The sequence below is a fragment of the Mustelus asterias genome, chromosome 6, assembly GCF_964213995.1.
Source record: "Mustelus asterias chromosome 6, sMusAst1.hap1.1, whole genome shotgun sequence".
Lineage (NCBI taxonomy): Eukaryota > Metazoa > Chordata > Chondrichthyes > Carcharhiniformes > Triakidae > Mustelus > Mustelus asterias.
Window position 1 is genome coordinate 118,192,718 of NC_135806.1, and position 18,560 is coordinate 118,211,277.

At 44.0% G+C, this 18,560-nt stretch overlaps 1 protein-coding gene across 1 annotated transcript in view; it reads left to right on the plus strand.

Moving 5' to 3' along the window:
* LOC144494685 (sorbin and SH3 domain-containing protein 2-like) overlaps window positions 1–18,560 on the plus strand; it is a 303,190-nt gene that overhangs the window by 123,746 nt on the left and 160,884 nt on the right. The window contains exons 2-3 of the mRNA XM_078213885.1: window positions 3,195–3,251; window positions 13,093–13,188. Of these exons, the coding sequence (XP_078070011.1) occupies window positions 3,242–3,251; window positions 13,093–13,188 (106 nt within the window). The 5' untranslated portion in view covers window positions 3,195–3,241. The remainder of the gene's footprint in view (window positions 1–3,194; window positions 3,252–13,092; window positions 13,189–18,560) is intronic.

Below are 18,560 nucleotides of genomic sequence, written 5' to 3' on the forward strand. Positions count from 1 at the left end.
TTCCTGCCTTATTATCAAAGCTATAACAAACTGCATCCATATTATTACTGTTATATTTCCTAAATGGGCAGCACGGTGGCACTGCTGCCTCACAGCTCCAGGCACTGGGTTCGATTCCCGGCCTCGGGTCACTGTCTGTGTGGAGTTTGCTCGTTCTCCCCCTGTGGGTTTCCTCCGGGTGCTCCGGTTTCCTCCCACAGTCCAAAGGTGTGGGGACTAGGTTGATTGGCCATGCTAAATTGCTCCTTACTGTCCTGGGATGCGTAGAGGAATTAGTAAGGTGGATTAGTGGAGCAAATATGTGGGCCTGGATGGGATTGTTGTCGGTGCAGACTCGATGGGCCAAATGGCCTCCTTCTGCACTGTAGGGATTCTATTCTATGATAAATAGGTTTAAACTCCAAGTCTTGCTTGTATGGAAGTGAACTATTCGACGACAAGTCTGGTATTGTCGTCATTGCCCTTAAAAAGTCTGAAGGTCGTGAAGCACTTGATGGAGGGGATGAATGTTGAGGAAAAACATTGATTATAAAAAGCATAGGCTGCAGTATAATTCCAGCTAGTTGTTATTCTGTTGTTGTAATATATTCAAATGGAAGATATCATGTGAAGATAACACTGAGCAATATTCAAATTGTCATGTCTGTGACAGCCTTGAACTGTGGATGGCCTCCATCTCCTGTCTCTCCGATTGCCACGAACAGAATATTTTTCAAAGAAGTGAAACGGACCAGACAGAAGTACTTTTATTGGTGGCACTAGAAATGCAGAGTTGTTGAGTGCTGATCAGAAGTGATTTGCACAAGGTTCTATTTGCGAGAACTAGCTGTTTGTGTCGTGACCTCCTTCTGAATTGAAGCTTTCTGTTTCCAGTACCACAAATTCCTCTCATAGCTTGGTGATTAATTTTCTGATCAAACAAAAGTGAGACTCTGGAAAATTCTTGTACCCAATCTGCAGCTATTGTAGAAACAACTGACTGGCTGACCCTTGTGGAGGGTAAAAACTGAATGTATTGTCCATATTAGCAATTGTTTTTCATCGGAGGTGAACCTCAAATCAAAGTATTTATGCAACGTTTTCTTTACACTAATGAGACGCCACTCCATGTAACAATCGTGGCCTATCTCCCTGCATTTTTCCCCGCTCCTCCATTTGTTTGCCTCTTATTTTCTCCCCCCCCAGTACCAATCATTTGACCTTGTTCCCTCCCCACCCCCGAGGTTACCCCTCTCATCTCATCTCCCTCCTTCCCCCACTTGCTTCTCTCCAGCCACCCTCTCCCCACCAGACCAAACCCTCTGATTCCCTGCCATTTGCCATGGACCCCCCCCCCCCCCCCCCCCCCACCAAGGGTCCCCAGCTGCAACCACCTGATGCTAGTTTTCCCGCTGGGCAGTTAGCAGCTGCTCAGTTCGGCTGACTATCAGGTCAGACTAGAGGAAACAAAAATCTGAGAGAGTGCTGTTAAATCTGGCACGACCTTTGACTCTGGGCCATGACATTTTCCCCGACCATTTTCTCCACCCTCTTGTTCCCTCCTCGTGAACCGTGGGACCATTGTGTCTCTCTCTCTCTCTCTCTCTCTCTCTCTCACACACACACACACACACACACACACACACACACACACACACACACACACACTGCTGCCAGCAAGAATGGAGAATTTCATAGAAGAAATCCTACAGTACAGAAAGAGGCTAACCACTGTGCTACCGTGCCGCCCAATTTGATGCTCAGCCAAATCTCCATTCACGGCAGTGGGATTGGAGAATCCCAGCCTCGGGCAAGGTTGGAGAATCCAGCCCATTATATAGAACCATAAAACATTACAGCACAGAAACAGGCCTTTTGGCCCTTCTTGTCTGTGCCGAACCATTTTTCGCCTAGTCCCACTGACCTGCACCTGGACCATATCCCGCCACACCCCTCTCATCCATGTACCTGTCCAAGTTTTTTTTAAATGTTAAAAGTGAGCCCGCATTCACCACTTCACTTCATCTGGCAGCTCATTCCACACTCCCACCACTCTCTGTGTGAAGAAGCCCCCCCTAATATTCCCTTTAAACTTTTTACCCTTCACCCGTGTCCTCTAGTTTTTTTTCCCCCTAGCCTCAGCCTGCTTGCATTCACTCTATTGATACCCATCATAATTTTATACACCTCTATCAAATCTCCCCTCATTCTTCTACGCTCCAGGGAATAAAGTCCTAATCTATTCAACCTTTCTCTGTAACTCAGTTTCTCAAGTCCCGGCAACATCCTTGTAAACCTTCTCTGCACTCTTTCAACCGTATTAATATCCTTAATGTAATGGAATGAAATGTATTTACTGCACCTTGTTCTGATATGTTTGTGGAAAGTGTGTGGCAAATGTTTCTAGGCGGGATTTTTCCAGCCGTGCTAGCCCCAAACTGGAAAATCCCGCCCGAGGTCAACGGACCTCTGCGTGGTCCACCCCGTCCCCACCCCCGCTACAATTCCCGTGGTGGATGGGATGGGAAAATTTCCCCTAATATGTACATCACAGCACAGCTGTTTCACAGGTTTGTGACAGAAGAAGCTCTTGCATCTAGTTCTATGTCGGATTAAGACTCCTGGAATAATCATAGAAACCCTACAGTACAGAAAGAGGCCATTCGGCCCATCGAGTCTGCACCGACCACAATCCCACCCAGGCCCTACCCCCATATCCCTACATATTTTACCCACTAATCCCTCTAACCTATGCATCTCAGGACACTAAGGGGCATTTTTAGCATGGCCAATGAACCTAACCCGCACATCTTTGTTCTGTGGGAGGAAACCGGAGCACCCGGAGGAAACCCACGCAGACACGAGGAGAATGTGCAAACTCCACACAGACAGTGACCCAAGCTGGGAATCGAACCCAGGTCCCTGGAGCTGTGAAGCAGCAGTGCTAACAACTGTACTGTTAATTGAAGCACTGGTCATATTTATGAGTATTCCCCTTTGGATATAAAGCAGCAACATTGGTATGCCCAGAGCATAAATTCCAATAAATAAGGCAGGAACCCATCTCCTTCAAGTAGGAGGGTTCACAGAATGAATGATCCAACAGTTTGCTGTTACAAATCACTGAAAGATTCTTGCATTGTTTTACATTGCCATGTTTGGTGAAGGTTTGGTCTGGACTGCACTAAGGCAGCTGTATCCTATTTATTTTTCAGGGGTAAACTGAATTGTCTGGAATAAAGCAGCTGCTCCTCTTATCACCATGAATACAGGTATGCTCAGATCTCTAAAGGAGAAGGTTGAACATGTTGTTTGCATTAACCTAGGCTTAAGATTGTTATACAATCCAGAGGAACTAGAAAGAGAGGTTCACTGAATTTTATCTTGGAGAGCAAGCAAAGGTAAGATAATTCATGCTTACAAAAAAATTCAATCAAGTATATTCCATGTATAAAACCTGTGACACGAAATTCTAAGCTAAATACCAAGATGCATTTTGAAATGTCTGTCTAATCTCTCTGTTCAGTAGCAGATTGCAGAAGTAATTTGTTACATCCCATTGTATATGGTCTGAATTTCCTATCTCGAACACGCTTTCTGAAGAAATACAAGATCAAAACATCTGAAAATTTTGATTTTTTTAACAAAAAAATGCTTCTATTATGATAGCTCTGTTTGTATTTTTTATTCCTCTTTCTCTTGCACAGTTTGATCTCTTCTCCCCCGTGCCTTGTTGCTGGGGTATTGTTCCAAATGCACAGGGTACCTCACCTAATTGGCCATTTGCCATTTGTGAGCTTGACAGCAGCAGGGCTAACACGGCTGCGGCAAATAGCACAACTGAATCCACTGCTTTATTCTCGCAATGCCTGCATGTGCGTTTCCAGCAGAGTTCACAGCCTCATTAGCAACCGAGACCCCCTGATTTTCCTTCCTGTGAATTCAGGGCACCCCTGATGCCCAGAGCATCGCTGGTCAACCCTCAGCTCAAGTCGGACTGTCCGCTTTGAATTCAGTAGCTAATTTACTGGCTTCTTTCTGACTCGCTTTAGCAATTCTGCTTCTCAGCTGATTGAGAGAGCTGTCTGTCTAGCTTCCTGGTTTCCCTCGCGCTGCTCAGTGCCGTGTTCCCATGCAGCAGCTCTGTGAGAAATAGAGAGGAAACTCTGGAATTTAAAAAAAAAAAGGGGGGGAAGTTGAACCGGCAAGGAGAAATGAAGAGTGTGTAAAAATCCATGAAGAAATGACAGAAAAGTGACAAAATTTAGGGAAGGAGAAAGACAGTGTAAGAGTATCAACAGTGAAAGAGGAAATGCTTTTTTTTTGCAGATCTGTCAATATTAATAGTCTTTGCTAGCAAGACTGCAAGATTTTGGTGGGTTCAATTTGATGAGGTTTGAGAACCGTGGAATCGGGATAGAATCCCTACAGTGCAGAAGGAGGCCATTCGGCCCATTGAGTCTGCACCAACCACAGTCCCACCCAAGCCCTATTCCCCTAACCCCACGTACTTACCCTGCTAATCCCCCTGACACTAGGTTCAATTTAGCATGGCTAATCAACCTAACCCACACATCTTTGGACTGTGGGAGGCACCCGGAGGAAACCCACACAGACACGGGGAGAAAGTGCAAACTCCACACAGACAGTGACCCGAGGTTGGAGTTGAACCTGGGGTCCCTGGTGCTGTGAGGCAGCAGTGTTGACCACTGTGCCACCAGGCCGCCTGGATGTTACGGCCTCGCTCGTCCCAAAACCGTAAAATCCCGCCCAAGGTCAATGGACCTTTCTGGGATCTGCCCCTCGCCCACTCCGATTCCCGTGGTGGGCGGGGTCAGTAAAAATTCCAGCCTCAAATTTGTTCAATGTGTAATAAAGACAGCGGAGTCAAGTCGGCCTCTGCATGAAGGTGGGAGCAGGATACACGTGTGGGTAGGCCTTTGATGTACTGCCATGTTGTCATTAACTGTGCCTATGAAGCTAGAGACCTTCATATTAAGAAGGGTTTGTCTGCTTATTTTATGAACTCCCCGATCTATCATGGAATGGTATGATCACTATTAAAAAATCCTTAATTGATTTCTCTCCCCCCCCCCCCTCTCCCTCTCCCTCTCACTGTGTTTGTGTTTAGGTGCACACCAACATTGTGCTAATAGCACTACGGGATTATTTTCTCTGAGAATTGCTGTTAAACCTATTACTTGCAGACCATTATCAGAACAGCAGGAGTCCCAGCAGGGCAGTAACACAAAATGAAGAGGGAGTCTGCCTTCTCTGTTTTGTCAAGTACAAGATTGTGATAGCTGGTCAAATGATCCATTTAAGTTATGTCAGCTGCTTAAAATGGCTCATTTCAGAGAAGCATACAGATGGATCTGTTAATTAGATATAGCTTCATGAATCATATTTAATTTCAAAAATCACACAAACAATGGAGCATTGGCTGAAGAGTAAATATTTAAGTTCATTGTGCGGATTAGGTTGATTGGCCATGCTAAAATTGCCCCTTAGTGAATTGAGATGCGTAGGTTAGAGGGATTAGCGGGTAAAATGTGTAGGGATATGGGGGTAGGGCCTGGGTGGGATTGTGGTCGGTGCAGCCGCGATGGGCCAAATGGCCTCTTTCTGCACTGTAGGGTTTCTGTGATTTCTATGATTTCTAGCACTGACTTTTAAAATGGATTCTGTAGAAATAAGAGCGGCACAGTGGTTAGCACTGCTGTCTCACAGCGCCTTGGACCCAGGTTCAGTTTCTGGCTTAGGTGACTCTGTGTGGAGTCTGCACGTTTTAGGCATGATGAGGCCTGGGTGGGATTGGGGTCAGTGCAGACTTGATGGGCCAAATGGCCTCCTTCTACACTGTAGGGGTTCTGTGATTGTATGATTCTATTTTATTTGCTACACAAATTTAGTACAAAGGTTAAAATGCTTCACATTGGCATCAAATATCGAAGATATTAATGCAGGTTTTAATCCAGTTTGTTTAAAATCTGAGATCCTTTCTATAACATGGTCAGCAGCCGCAAGCTCACTCTGTCGAGTTTAGAAGAATGAGGGAGGATCTCACTGAAACTTGCAGAATATTGAAAGGCCTGGATAGAGTGGATAGTCTCTCCTAGATAGTAGGAGAGACTAGGATCCAAGGACGCAGCCTCAGAGTAAAGGGACGACCCTTTAGATCTGAGGTGAGGAGGAATTTCTTCAGCCAGAGGGTGGCGAGTCTGTGGGATTCAGTGCCACAGAAGGCTGTGGAGGCCAGGTCATTGAGTGCATTTAAGACAGAGATAGATAGGTTCTTGACTGGTGAAGGAATCAAAGGTTATGGGGGGAAAAAGCGGGAGAATGGGGTTGAGAAATATATCAACCATGATTGAATGGCAGAGCAGACTTGATGGGCTGAATAGCCTGATTCTGCTCCTAAATTGATGGTCTCACAATCCATCAGCATAAAACCGGACCGTATTTGTCATGTGCCTTTCTGGCAGGTTAGTCAGATGGATACTAATCTATTGAAATGTTTAAAAGTATTCACTGTCGTTTGTCCTTCAGATGCCAGTAAACCAATTGGAGGTGTTTTTGAATCCTCATGCTTAACCTATTACTTGCTTAACATTGGTGTTGTTTGTTGGTATCTTTGTAAGGAGTTTGATGCGGGTGGTGATGGGTTTTTATCCATGCCATGCACCTCGATGGCTGAAGATAAAAATGGAACTTGGTTATTAATTATCCACGCAAGTGTAAGAACTCTTTGTAGCAATGCAAAGCTGATCCTCTCCTGTATGTTTCTTTCAGGCATGTGTTGACATTTTAGTCCGAGCATTGCAGACTTTGTACCTTTTTTGGAATAATCCACTATTGGACTGTTTCAGATTTTCACAGAACTTGTTCAAAATTCCCTTCAGAGAGAACCAGCCTTTTATAAACTTGAGTTGTGGCCTTTGTTTTGTCTTGCAGCACTGGATTTGTGACTTTTCTCACAATCGCACTCAAGGTTTCCCAAGGATCATGTTTGTGTTTTTCAATTCCTTAGCTGGGTTTTCATTGGCTGTGAAGGAAGTTCACAGCGGCACAGTGGTTAGCACTGCTGCCTCACAGCTCCAGAGACCCAGGTTCAATTCCGGCCTTGGGTCACTGTTTGTGTGGAGTCTGCACTTTCTCCCCATGTCTGCGTGGGTTTCCTCCGGGTGCCCCGGTTTCTTCCACAATCCAAAGGTTGGGTTGATTGGACATGCTAAATTGCCCTTTAGTGTCCCAAGCTGTGTAGACGCTTGGAGAGCCTATTGCTGCCCGTTGCCTTCTCGTTGACAACAACTCGGCCGTTCAGAGTTAACTTGCCAACCAACTGGCTTTTCTTTTGTAGTATAATTTATTGTGATTGTTTGAAATTCGGCATTCTTGCATTTGTCCTAATGACTGCAAGACAAAAGAACTTTGGCAACAGATCTGTCTTTTCAGTAATTAAAGTTTTCACACAATGTTATTTCCAATTAACAATTTGTGCTAATTAATGTGGAATTGCTATTAAAACATTTGCAACTGCCTTAATGAAGGTGCTCCGGTTTCCTCCCACAGTCCGAAAGACGTGCTGGTTAGGTGCATTGGCCATGCTAAATTCTCCCTCAGTGCACCCGAACAGGCGCCGGAGTGTTGCGACTAGGGGATTTTCATAGTAACTTCATTGCAGTGTTAATGTAAGCCTAATTGTGACACTAATAAATAAACGTCAAAAAAAATTGTTTCCCAGAATCTTACCAAAGGATCTTTGTCTTGTATCATGCCATACCATGTTAAAGCTATATTATAAATGAGAGATAGGATCTGTTCATTCTATCCACTATGACTAAAATGAGTTGTGTATAATTGGGCAAATAATTGGAAACATTCAGCTGGATATATAATTCTGTTATTTACAATAACCAGCTGTATGAAATTGGAATGTTTATACTGCTACTAACCGAGGACTCTATTCTCAAAAGTCTGATGATACTGTGCCTTTAAGGAATATATGTATGTCATGTTTCTTCTCAGGGGTATGTTTAGAATTCAGATCTGTTTTGCAGGGTGCCAATTTGTCTAAGCAATCTTTTACATTGATAGCTAGGAGCAAAGAATAAGTATTCATTTTGGACCTGGGGTGTTTGTTATAAGCTAAGCTAATGCATTTGTATTTATTTGGGTCTCCCTTGTGGGTTTCAGTTTTGATTAAGTTGCTTGACAATGACAGAGCCATGTGCTTAATGGGAGGATGGATAACAGTTTCTCTTTCAGTTTTAAAACAAGCACCTACTGCCTGGTTCTGAAAGAAGCTAGACATGTCTCTCTCTCTCTCTCTAGAAGTGATCTCAAAGTTCTAGGACTGTTAACCTGAGACAAGCAAGTAAGCCTGTGTTTTTAAAAAGGGGGGGGGTTGAATGGAATATTGCTTGAATTGGAACCCATAGGGATAGGCTAGCTGTGAAATAGCAAATTGTTTGGATCTAGTCTTGGTGTTTCTGATCTGGTACCTTAACAAAAGAATGTTGGGCTGCTGTGCTATTTTAATAATTTGTGTTGAGGACGGTTTCTACCCTGGTTCGCTGAAACATTTGCTGAAAGGAAAAGTCATTGTTATGTTACTAAAATGAAAATGATACAGATAATTGAAGCAAAAGCATGGGATCTGCTAAATCTTTTGACACTGAATGCTATCTGAAAGTGGCAACGATAAATGTTCCAAGGAAGTAGTTGAATTCCTTATTTCGAGGTTGGTAGTCATCAGGACCTTAGCCGTGTTAACAGAAAGCTCCAGAGAGCTGATAGACATTCCATGAGTTAACACAATCCTTGAAATGTCAACACACGATGAACTATCTGGGCCATTGTGTCTGTGACAACTCCACATGAGAGCTATCTGTTGTAATGCCACTTTTCTTTGCTCTTTAATATTTTTTCCAAGTGTCTATCTAATTCAATTTTAAATGTCAAGATTGAAGTAGTTACAATAGGCATTTTTGGAAATGCACTCTGCATTTACAATTTTTCTTTGTAAGTTTTATACCTTCCGCCTTTGTGGATCTAACAAGAATCCTAAATTATACCACCCGCGCTACTTTGTCACCAGTGATGCTCTTTTGTAAAGAGACATGCAAAGGTAGGGGAAGGGGTTACTTGAATTAGTGCATAAGAGGTGATGGGCCTCTAACAAGATTAACAAATGCCATCAGGAGATCTTGGACACGCAACAATTTGAGAAACTCGGCTTGGGCCACTGTCTGTGTGGAGGTTACATGTTCTCCCCGTGTCTGCGTGGGTTTCCTCCGGATGCTCCGGTTTCCTCCCACAGTCTGAAAGACGTGCTGGTTAGGTGCATTGGCCATGGTAAATTCTCCCTCAGTGTGCCCGAACAGGCACCGGAGTGTGGCGGCTAGGGGATTTTCATAGTAACTTCATTGCAGTGTAAGCCTACTTGTGACATTAATAAATAAACTTTAAACTGTGTAATCAACATGAGCATTACACCGTCATTCTGAAATGACTAAAGTGAAGAATTTCATGAAGCTATAGCATGATTGCTTTTCCCTGACAGATCCAGCCTTTCCTCCACCTCCCACGGATTGCATTACCTGGGATCTCCACTTTACGTGTATTTTCTAGTCACCTGTTATCCACCCTGCTTTTGCAACAAGAACGTCAATCATTTGTACCTATAACATTCCCTGTTTTATTGCCTTCTCTGCATCTCAGCTATAAAAGGACCAAATTGTCAGAATTATAATTGGCAGCAGTGTTGTGTGACTTTCATTGTGATTGTCATAATTTAAACTCTTGAAGTTCAATAGCCCAATTACTAAATAGCACCTACAGACCATAGAATCATACAGCGCAGAAAAGGCCCATCGAGTCCACACTGACATATTAAAAACACCTGAACTCCCACCTAATCCCATCTGCCAGCATTTGGCCCATAGCCTTGAATGTTATGATGTGCTAAGTGGTCATCCAGATACTTTTTATAGGATGTGAGGCAACCCACCTCTACCACCCTCCCAGGTAGCACATTCCAGATGGTCACCACCCTCTGGGTAAAAATAAAATTCTCACATCCCCACCGCTAAACCTCCTGCCCCTCACCTTGAACCTATGTCCCCTCGTGACTGACCCTTCTCTCGTAACCTTGTACACCTCGACCAGGTCACCCCTCAGACTTCTCTGCTCCAATGAAAACAATCCAAGCCTACCCAACCTCTCTTCATAACTTAAATGATCCAATCCAGGCAGCATCGTGGTGAACCTCCTCTGCACCTCCCCCAGTGCAATCACATCCTTCAATAATGTGGCGACCAGAACTGTACACAGTACTCCAACGGTGGCCTCACAAGAGTTCTATGCAACTCCAACATGAGTTCCCTGACCAATATAAAGAAGATTGCTGACAAGTTAACTAAAAATTGAGATTCACAAAGGTACATGAAATGAGCAGAAATAATTTTTGGAAAGGTCCAGGTCTATAAATGTTTTGTGAATAGGGGCCTGTGCAATTAACAAATCAAAAACATGCCAAAGTCCTACTTCTGCATCCACACCTATGTACCTCACCGACATCCAATGTTTTACTCAACTAAATCCCATAACTTCAAATTCTTATGCTTCTCGAAACTACAGGGTGAAAAAGACCTCGACATCTATTTTGCCTTCTATCATGTTATAACAATAATGGAGTTGTTGACTAATCACAGTAATCGATCTCTATCAATGAGTCTATGACAGACCCAGACCCATAAATGCAATACTTCATATGTCATGTCTCAAATTACTAGGCAATGTGAGTTCCGTAAAGAAAAGGATACGGCAAATATCACAATTCATGATCCAATATATAACTACTCATGGAAACAAATAGTGATCATATTATTTTGCAAAACACTTGAATATGATGCTAAGGTAGATTGAGATGAATTTTCCACCTTTCTTCACCTCATTGGTTTTGGGTTTTTTTGCCTTTCCAGGTGAGAAAATGGCTGCTGGTGAGCTGAGCATGAAAGTATCTAGTAGCGGCACGGTAGCACAGTGGTTAGCACTGCTGCTTCACAGCTCCAGGGACCTGGGTTTGATTCCTGGCTTGGGTCACTGTCTGTGTGGAGTTTGCCCATTCTCCTCGTGTCTGCGTGGGTTTCCTCCGGGTGCTCCGGTTTCCTCCCACAGTCCAAAGATGTGCGGGTTAGGTTGATTGGCCAGGTTAAAAATTGCCCCTTAGTGTCCTGAGATGCATAGGTTAGAGGGATTAGCGGGTAAATATGTGGGGGTAGGGCCTGGGTGGGATTGTGGTCGGTGCAGACTCGATGGGCTGAATGGCCTCCTTCTGCACTGTAGGGTTTCTATTCTATTCTATAAATCATGATACTCCATGCATCACAACTATGTGCGGTGGGCTTAATGGACCTGATGGTCTCTACCTATTATTGTATGGTGTGATCGCGCATGTGTTTTTACATTAAAAATCTATATTTTCTGTTGGGGAGTTGGTCCCTTTAAGAACTGGGTTTCTCTCAGAGTTAATTCCTGATAAAGTACCTGGCTTCTATTAAATGATCATGTGACCAAATTGCCTGGGAGATAAACAATAGAATAACAAAGGGTCAACAATTAGTTAATTATAGGAGTGAGTAGATTGTGGATGTGATTCTGGTCCTGGTCTCACACAAGATTTTTAGTTCTTGGTTTTTAGTTTGAGAACAATCTGGCTGAAAAGCAATGAGCATCTCTTTCCAACACTGTTCATTCGAAATTTGGTGTGCTAACTAAAAAAATGTAAAGCTCTTGTTAACTGAAGAATTCCCCAAGAGTGGGTTAAACTTTTGGGATAGCCAACCCAAGGAGAGTGAGTTTTGGGTGCAAAACTCCCAAGGGTTAAAGAACATTAGAACCAGCGGAGTTCTGACCTGAGTTGGCTTTGCTTAAGATGCTAGGAGTGTCTACAACATGGTTAGAGGAGATTTGAAGAGAAAATCTTGCCAGAAGTAATTGGAAGGGTCCAAAAAATCTCAGCCCTTATACGAATCTTTGAAACAGTACTTCAACTAAATGGTTAATTTTGCAAAATCTGTTAAATTTCTGATTTCAATTTTGTGGGAGTGGGGAGGACGGGGGGGTGGGGGGGGGGTGGCATTGGGGTAGTGTAAGTCAAAAAAGTGCAGAAGGAAAATTGAATTAAGAAATTAGGTTCGAAGGTATAAGCATCTGTGTTCATTGTACTTTTAACATCTTTAACATAACTATTTAAGATAATGTGTAGGTATTAATATTCATGTTTTTTGATTTTCTTTGTGCAATAAAATCCTTTAACCATGAGCCTTGTGGCTTCATTCTTTTGCTAAATTACTGAGTTTCTGTACTCTTAAAGAAAAATGGTTCTAGTCTCTACTGAGATCATAACAATCGGCGTATTAATTAATCAATGATATCTTGGGGTTACTCTTGCCCTGATTTTCCCCAGGTTAGCTTTTTAAATCCCTCACTAGGTCATCCAGCCTCTGAATGTTACTCATCACCAGCTATTGAGAGGAGTGTTGGCGCTGGCTGACAGACAATCCTACGATTCCCCTTGGCTTTCTTCAGGAAGCGTTAGAGTCCCAACTGGCTGCTCCCCGCAACAGCACGGCTGACGTCAGCTGTGAACTTGAAGGATGGGCCTGGCCTCCCAACTGATGATTGAGTAGTTTGCTACATCGTGCTATCATCCAGTCCCATGGGTTCAAATTGTTGAAAGAGGCTTTTATTTTGGGGGGGGGTCCCATTCTCATGCACTCAAGCTAACTTCCCTTTCTCCCCTTCACCTGCCCATCTCCCACGCGTTGCACTGCACCCTGGTTCTAATACTGGCTGGGCTGAAAGTGATGGCATGTCTAATATTGGGATTTGATTTAAAAGTGTGCTTTTCCCAGATTTGCATCGCTATTTATCTCCATTTCCTTTTTTTTAAAAAAAAAGACAGAGCGGCGTTGCTGCATGTGGATAATGTGCTTGGTTTAGTTTAGTTGAATTGAAATATTCTGCCACTGAATGTTGCTGCTGCTTGCTCACAATATGCTCTGCCTGATATGTATCCTCTGCATCTGTGTGGTTCTCTGTTTTCAGACAGCGGTGGCTATGCTCGCAAACGTACTGCTACATCTGTTAAATTAGCCTCTGTGAAGAGAGTGCAAAGTTCTCCCAACTTGTTGCTGGTTGCAGGTATTAACATTAACACTTACACCATAACTTAAATGCTGAAGTGCTTCTGCTTGGCTGGTAACAATATGAAATGTGTGATTTATTCCTGCAGCATTACTGACTTCAAGAATTAAAAATGGATTTGTTCCTGCATTTCTTGTGTCTCCAGAATATCGTAGGTTTCAGCATTGGTGATTTCATTCCAAACCATAATGTCTCTGCATTTGAAAAGTGTCAGGATGTAAATCTCAGCTCCAAAACTTTAAATGGTCATCTACATTTTGTTTCGAAATCCTGCAGGCCCAAACTTCCCCCACAAGCAGGGTGAAAGTTCGGGCCGGCATGTTTCTGCTGTAAACTCTCTTCCAAATGGGATGGGGTCATTAATATGCACGGGGGTAAATTTTCTGGTCCCCACCCGGTTCGGGAATCGTTGCAGGGGAAACGGAAAGTTTGACGGACTGCTTTCGGGTCCGTTGACCTCGGGCAGGAATTTCTGGTCTCGGGGTGGGCAGGACTGGAAAACCCCACCCGTGGAATGGGCCACCAGCACCTGTTAATGTGTCTCATCGGGATAGAGTGGATGTGGATAAAGTGGACGTGGGGAAGATGTTCCCAGTAGTAGGAGAGACTAGGATCCGAGGGCACAGCCTCAGAGTAAAGGGACGACCCTTCAGATCCGAGATCAGGAAGAATTGCTGCAGGTGAATCGATGGAATTCGTTGCACAGAAGGCTATGGAGGCCAGGTCATTGAGTGTCTTCAAGACAGAGATAGATGTGATTGGTAAGGGGATCAAAGGTTACAGGGAAAAGGCGGATGAATAGGGTTGGGAAACTTATCAGCCATGATTGAATGGTGGAGCAGACGTGATGGGCCGAATGGCCTAATTCTGCTCCTATATTTTATGCTCTTATGGTCATCAGGAATTTCTCTCATGGAGGCAAAGAAAACTATACTGCACTGTGCTGCTGTGACCCAGAGTAGAAGGGTCTCCTCCACCACAGAACAGCCTAACTCTACAACTCCCAATGGGCCCCCTCTGGAGGGTGAGTGATCCACTTAGTTTCCCCTTGCATTCTGGGGCCTTTGGAAGGCCTGTAATTGAGCCTGTGCCTCCTCTTAGCAGCTTTAGATTCTGTACTGAGAGGTGGACTGGGTGGTATTTTCAGGTTAAAGCCTGTCAGGTTCATTGCCATGATGCACAAAGTTTGGCTCTTTGGAATCTGTTTATGTGAACCTGAGTGTTGGACAGGCTTCTGGTTTTACAGGCCCACAACACCACCTGGTGGGCCTAGTAAATTTAGCAGTGAGCCAAAGACCTTTGCAGATCGTTCCACTTCAAAGGTGGTAAGCACTGCACCAAATTTGCACTCAAATTTCTAACACTTTAAAAAAAAATCATTTTATTTGACCGCTTTTAGATATTATAAAAATATTGGGAGTCAAGAGGCTGGTTAATGAGATGAGGCTATTAGGAGAGCACCTGTTCTATTAGGTTAATGAGATGAGGCTATTAGGAGAGAATTAGGAAACATAGGTTGGACTAGGAGATTACAGGGACTGGGAACGTCCGACATGTGGAGTTTTTTCAAGGAGCAGCTACTGCGAGTCTGTGATAGGTATGTCCCTGTCAGGCAAGGAGGAATTGGTAGGGCTAGGGAACCGTGGTGCACCAAAAAAGTTTCTTTGTTGGTTAAAAAGAAAAAGGAGGCTTATGTTCGGATGAGACGTGAGCACTCGGGTAGTGCACTAGAAAGCTTTAGATTGGCTAAGAGGGAGTTGAAGAGCGAGCTTAGAAGGGCTAAAAGGGGACATGAGAAGACTTTGGCGGATAGGGTTAAAGAGAATCCTAAGGCGTTCTATAGGTATGTCAAGAACAGAAGGTTGGTTAGGGCAAGTTTAGGGCCAGTTATAGATGGCAGAGGGAAGTTATGTGTGGAACCGGAGGAGATTGGTGAAGCATTGAACCAATATTTCTCTTCGGTGTTCACGCAAGGGGACATGAATATAGCTGAGGAGGACACTGGGTTGCAAGGGAGTAGAATAGACAGTATTACAGTTGATAAGGAGGATGTGCAGGATATTCTGGAGGGTCTGAAAATAGATAAATCCCCTGGTCCGGATGGGATTTATCCAAGGATTCTCTGGGAGGCAAGAGAAGTGATTGCAGAGCCTCTGGCTCTGATCTTCAGGTCGTCGTTGGCCTCTGGTATAGTACCAGAAGATTGGAGGTTAGCGAATGTTGTCCCATTGTTTAAGAAGGGGAACAGAGACTTCCCCGGGAATTATAGACCGGTGAGTCTCACTTCTGTTGTCGGCAAGATGTTGGAAAAAATTATAAGGGATAGGATTTATAGTTATTTGGAGAGTAATGAATTGATAGGTGATAGTCAGCATGGTTTTGTGGCAGGTAGGTCGTGCCTTACTAACCTTATTGAGTTTTTTGAGAAAGTGACCAAGGAGGTGGATGGGGGCAAGGCAGTGGACGTGGTATATATGGATTTTAGTAAGGCGTTTGATAAGGTTCACCATGGTAGGCTTCTGCAGAAAATGCAGATGTATGGGATTGGGGGTGATCTAGGAAATTGGATCAGGAATTGGCTAGCGGATAGGAAACAGAGGGTGGTGGTTGATAGTAAATATTCATCATGGAGTGCGGTTACAAGTGGTGTACCTCAGGGATCTGTTTTGGGGCCACTGCTGTTTGTAATATTTATTAATGATCTGGATGAGGGTATAGTTGGGTGGATTAGCAAATTTGCTGATGACACCAAAGTCGGTGGTGTGGTAGACAGTGAGGAAGGGTGTCGTAGTTTGCAGGAAGACTTAGACAGGTTGCAAAGTTGGGCCGAGAGGTGGCGGATGGAGTTTAATGCGGAGAAGTGTGAGGTAATTCACTTTGGTAGGAATAACAGATGTGTTGAGTATAGGGCTAACGGGAGGACTTTGAATAGTGTGGAGGAGCAGAGGGATCTAGGTGTATGTGTGCATAGATCCCTGAAAGTTGGGAATCAAGTAGATAAGGTTGTTAAGAAGGCATATGGTGTCTTGGCGTTTATTGGTAGGGGGATTGAATTTAGGAGTCGTAGCGTTATGTTGCAACTGTACACAACTCTGGTGCGGCCGCACTTGGAGTACTGTGTGCAGTTCTGGTCCCCACATTACAGGAAGGATGTGGAGGCTTTGGAGAGGGTGCAGAGGAGGTTTACCAGGATGTTGCCTGGTATGGAGGGGAGATCCTATGAGGAGAGGCTGAGGGATTTGGGATTGTTTTCGCTGGAAAGGCGGCGGCTAAGAGGGGATCTTATTGAAACATATAAGATGATTAGAGGTTTAGATAGGGTGGATAGTGATAGCCTTTTTCCTCTGATGGAGAAATCCAGCACGAGGGGGCATGGCTTTAAATTGAGGGGGGGTAGTTATAGAACCGATGTCAGGGGTAGGTTCTTTACCCAGAGGGTGGTGAGGGATTGGAATGCCCTGCCAGCATCAGTAGTAAATGCGCCTAGTTTGGGGGCGTTTAAGAGATCCGTAGATAGGTTCATGGACGAAAAGAAATTGGTTTAGGTTGGAGGGTCACAGTTTTTTTTTAACTGGTCGGTGCAACATCGTGGGCCGAAGGGCCTGTTCTGCGCTGTAATGTTCTATGTTCTATGTTCTATGAGTAGTCATGTGAGGTAATCATGAGGAATACATTCGACCAGGCTTGGCAACTGGGATGTGGTTCAAAAATGTACATGTATAAGTCATAGAGGTTTGTAGCATGGAAACAGGCCCTTCGGCCCAACTTGTCCACGCCACTCCTTTCTTTTAAACCACTAAGCGAGTCCCAATTGCCCGCGTTTGGCCCATATCCCTTTATACCCATCTCACCCATGTGACACTCTCAATGCTTTTTAAAAGCCAAAATTGTACCCGCCTCTACTGCTACCTCTGGCAGCTTGTTCCAGACACTCACAACCCTCTGTGTGGAAAAAATTGCCCCTCTGGACCCTTTTGTATCTCTCCCCTCTCACCTTATAAAGGGAGATTCATTCTCTCTGAGGTTGTTTATTAAATAGGAGAAATGTTTTTCCAAATTGGAAACAAGTTCAACCTGATGCCCTGATCAACAACAGATCCAAAGGACCCGGCACTGGGCAGCGCGCTGTATTTAAACAGTCTAGTGCTTCTCCCCATCAAAATCGAATTGCAGTCAAAGGTTCACGTAGGCTCCCAGGATAAATGCACTGCTTCGGCAGCGAGCTGTTTTGTTGTCTCAGTCAAGTTAATGTAAAAGAATGGCCCCGCTAACAAGTGCAGCTGAATTCGAAGAAACGCGCAACTATTTGCCAATTCGTTGTGCGCTTGAATCGGGAATTTTGATGGAAAGCCTCAGCCCAATTCATCGCCCATGGTGCAACTGATGTTTGAGGCTTAAGTTTTGTTCAAAACGTGCGAAGGATTGCTAGCTTAGGCTTCACTAAATATAAACAGCATGCTGAGCAATGAAAATGTGAGTACAGTAATTAGGAAAGGGTTTACCACTTGGATCAGGCCTGTACAGTTCTGTGTTCTGCTGGATCAGGAGTTCTATATAACGGTGTTCGGATGAGGCATCTATTTCACTGTAGACATTTGTACCTCAGCCGATCGCACAGAGAAACATTAAGTTGCTAATATAATTAGCAGTCATTTTAGGAGTTGCGGGTTTGAAAATAGCAAAACACTGTAACTGGGTCTAGATTGTAGCTTACACCTGGCACATTAAGGATTTCAATATGTGGTTGGAACAATGTCTTGTGAGGTTATATTACAGTAATAACTAAAGTGTGGTTCACAGGAAAGTGATGCCTGGAAATTGATCAGAGTGTTATATGACTGCCTGAGCTATTTGTATCTTGGGGGACTAATAATATTTGATGTTCAAGGTGCATGGTGTTTGCACAGAGGCAAGGGAAGGTGCTATTGGCTTTGGAGAGAAAGGAACGTCGGTTTACTAAAAATGATACCAAGCCTCCCAAGGTTTAAAGTTCAAACTGAGAATACACAAACTAGGTTTAGGAATTTAAGAGAGCTGTCACAAAGCTGAGCCGAAGCCTGCAGTTTCTTTTTGCCACAATGGACTTTGCACGATCCATTCGCTCTGCGGTTGACTGAGCAGGAAAATGTTACATGTTTTGAGAACCAAGTGCGAGGAAGAGCTGTCCAGCTCATCTTGCTGGCTCCATACTGAGCCCGTGTACGATTGTTTGATTTTAGGCTTCATTTCCATACAACCTGGTCACTTCACACTTTACAGAACATCAACTTCCTTTCCAAACAAAACAGAGGAAAACAAAATTCGGGTCTCCCGAGTTTCAATCCTGCTTCTTAGTAGCTGTTGGTCTCGATGAGAGCTGGCAATCGACC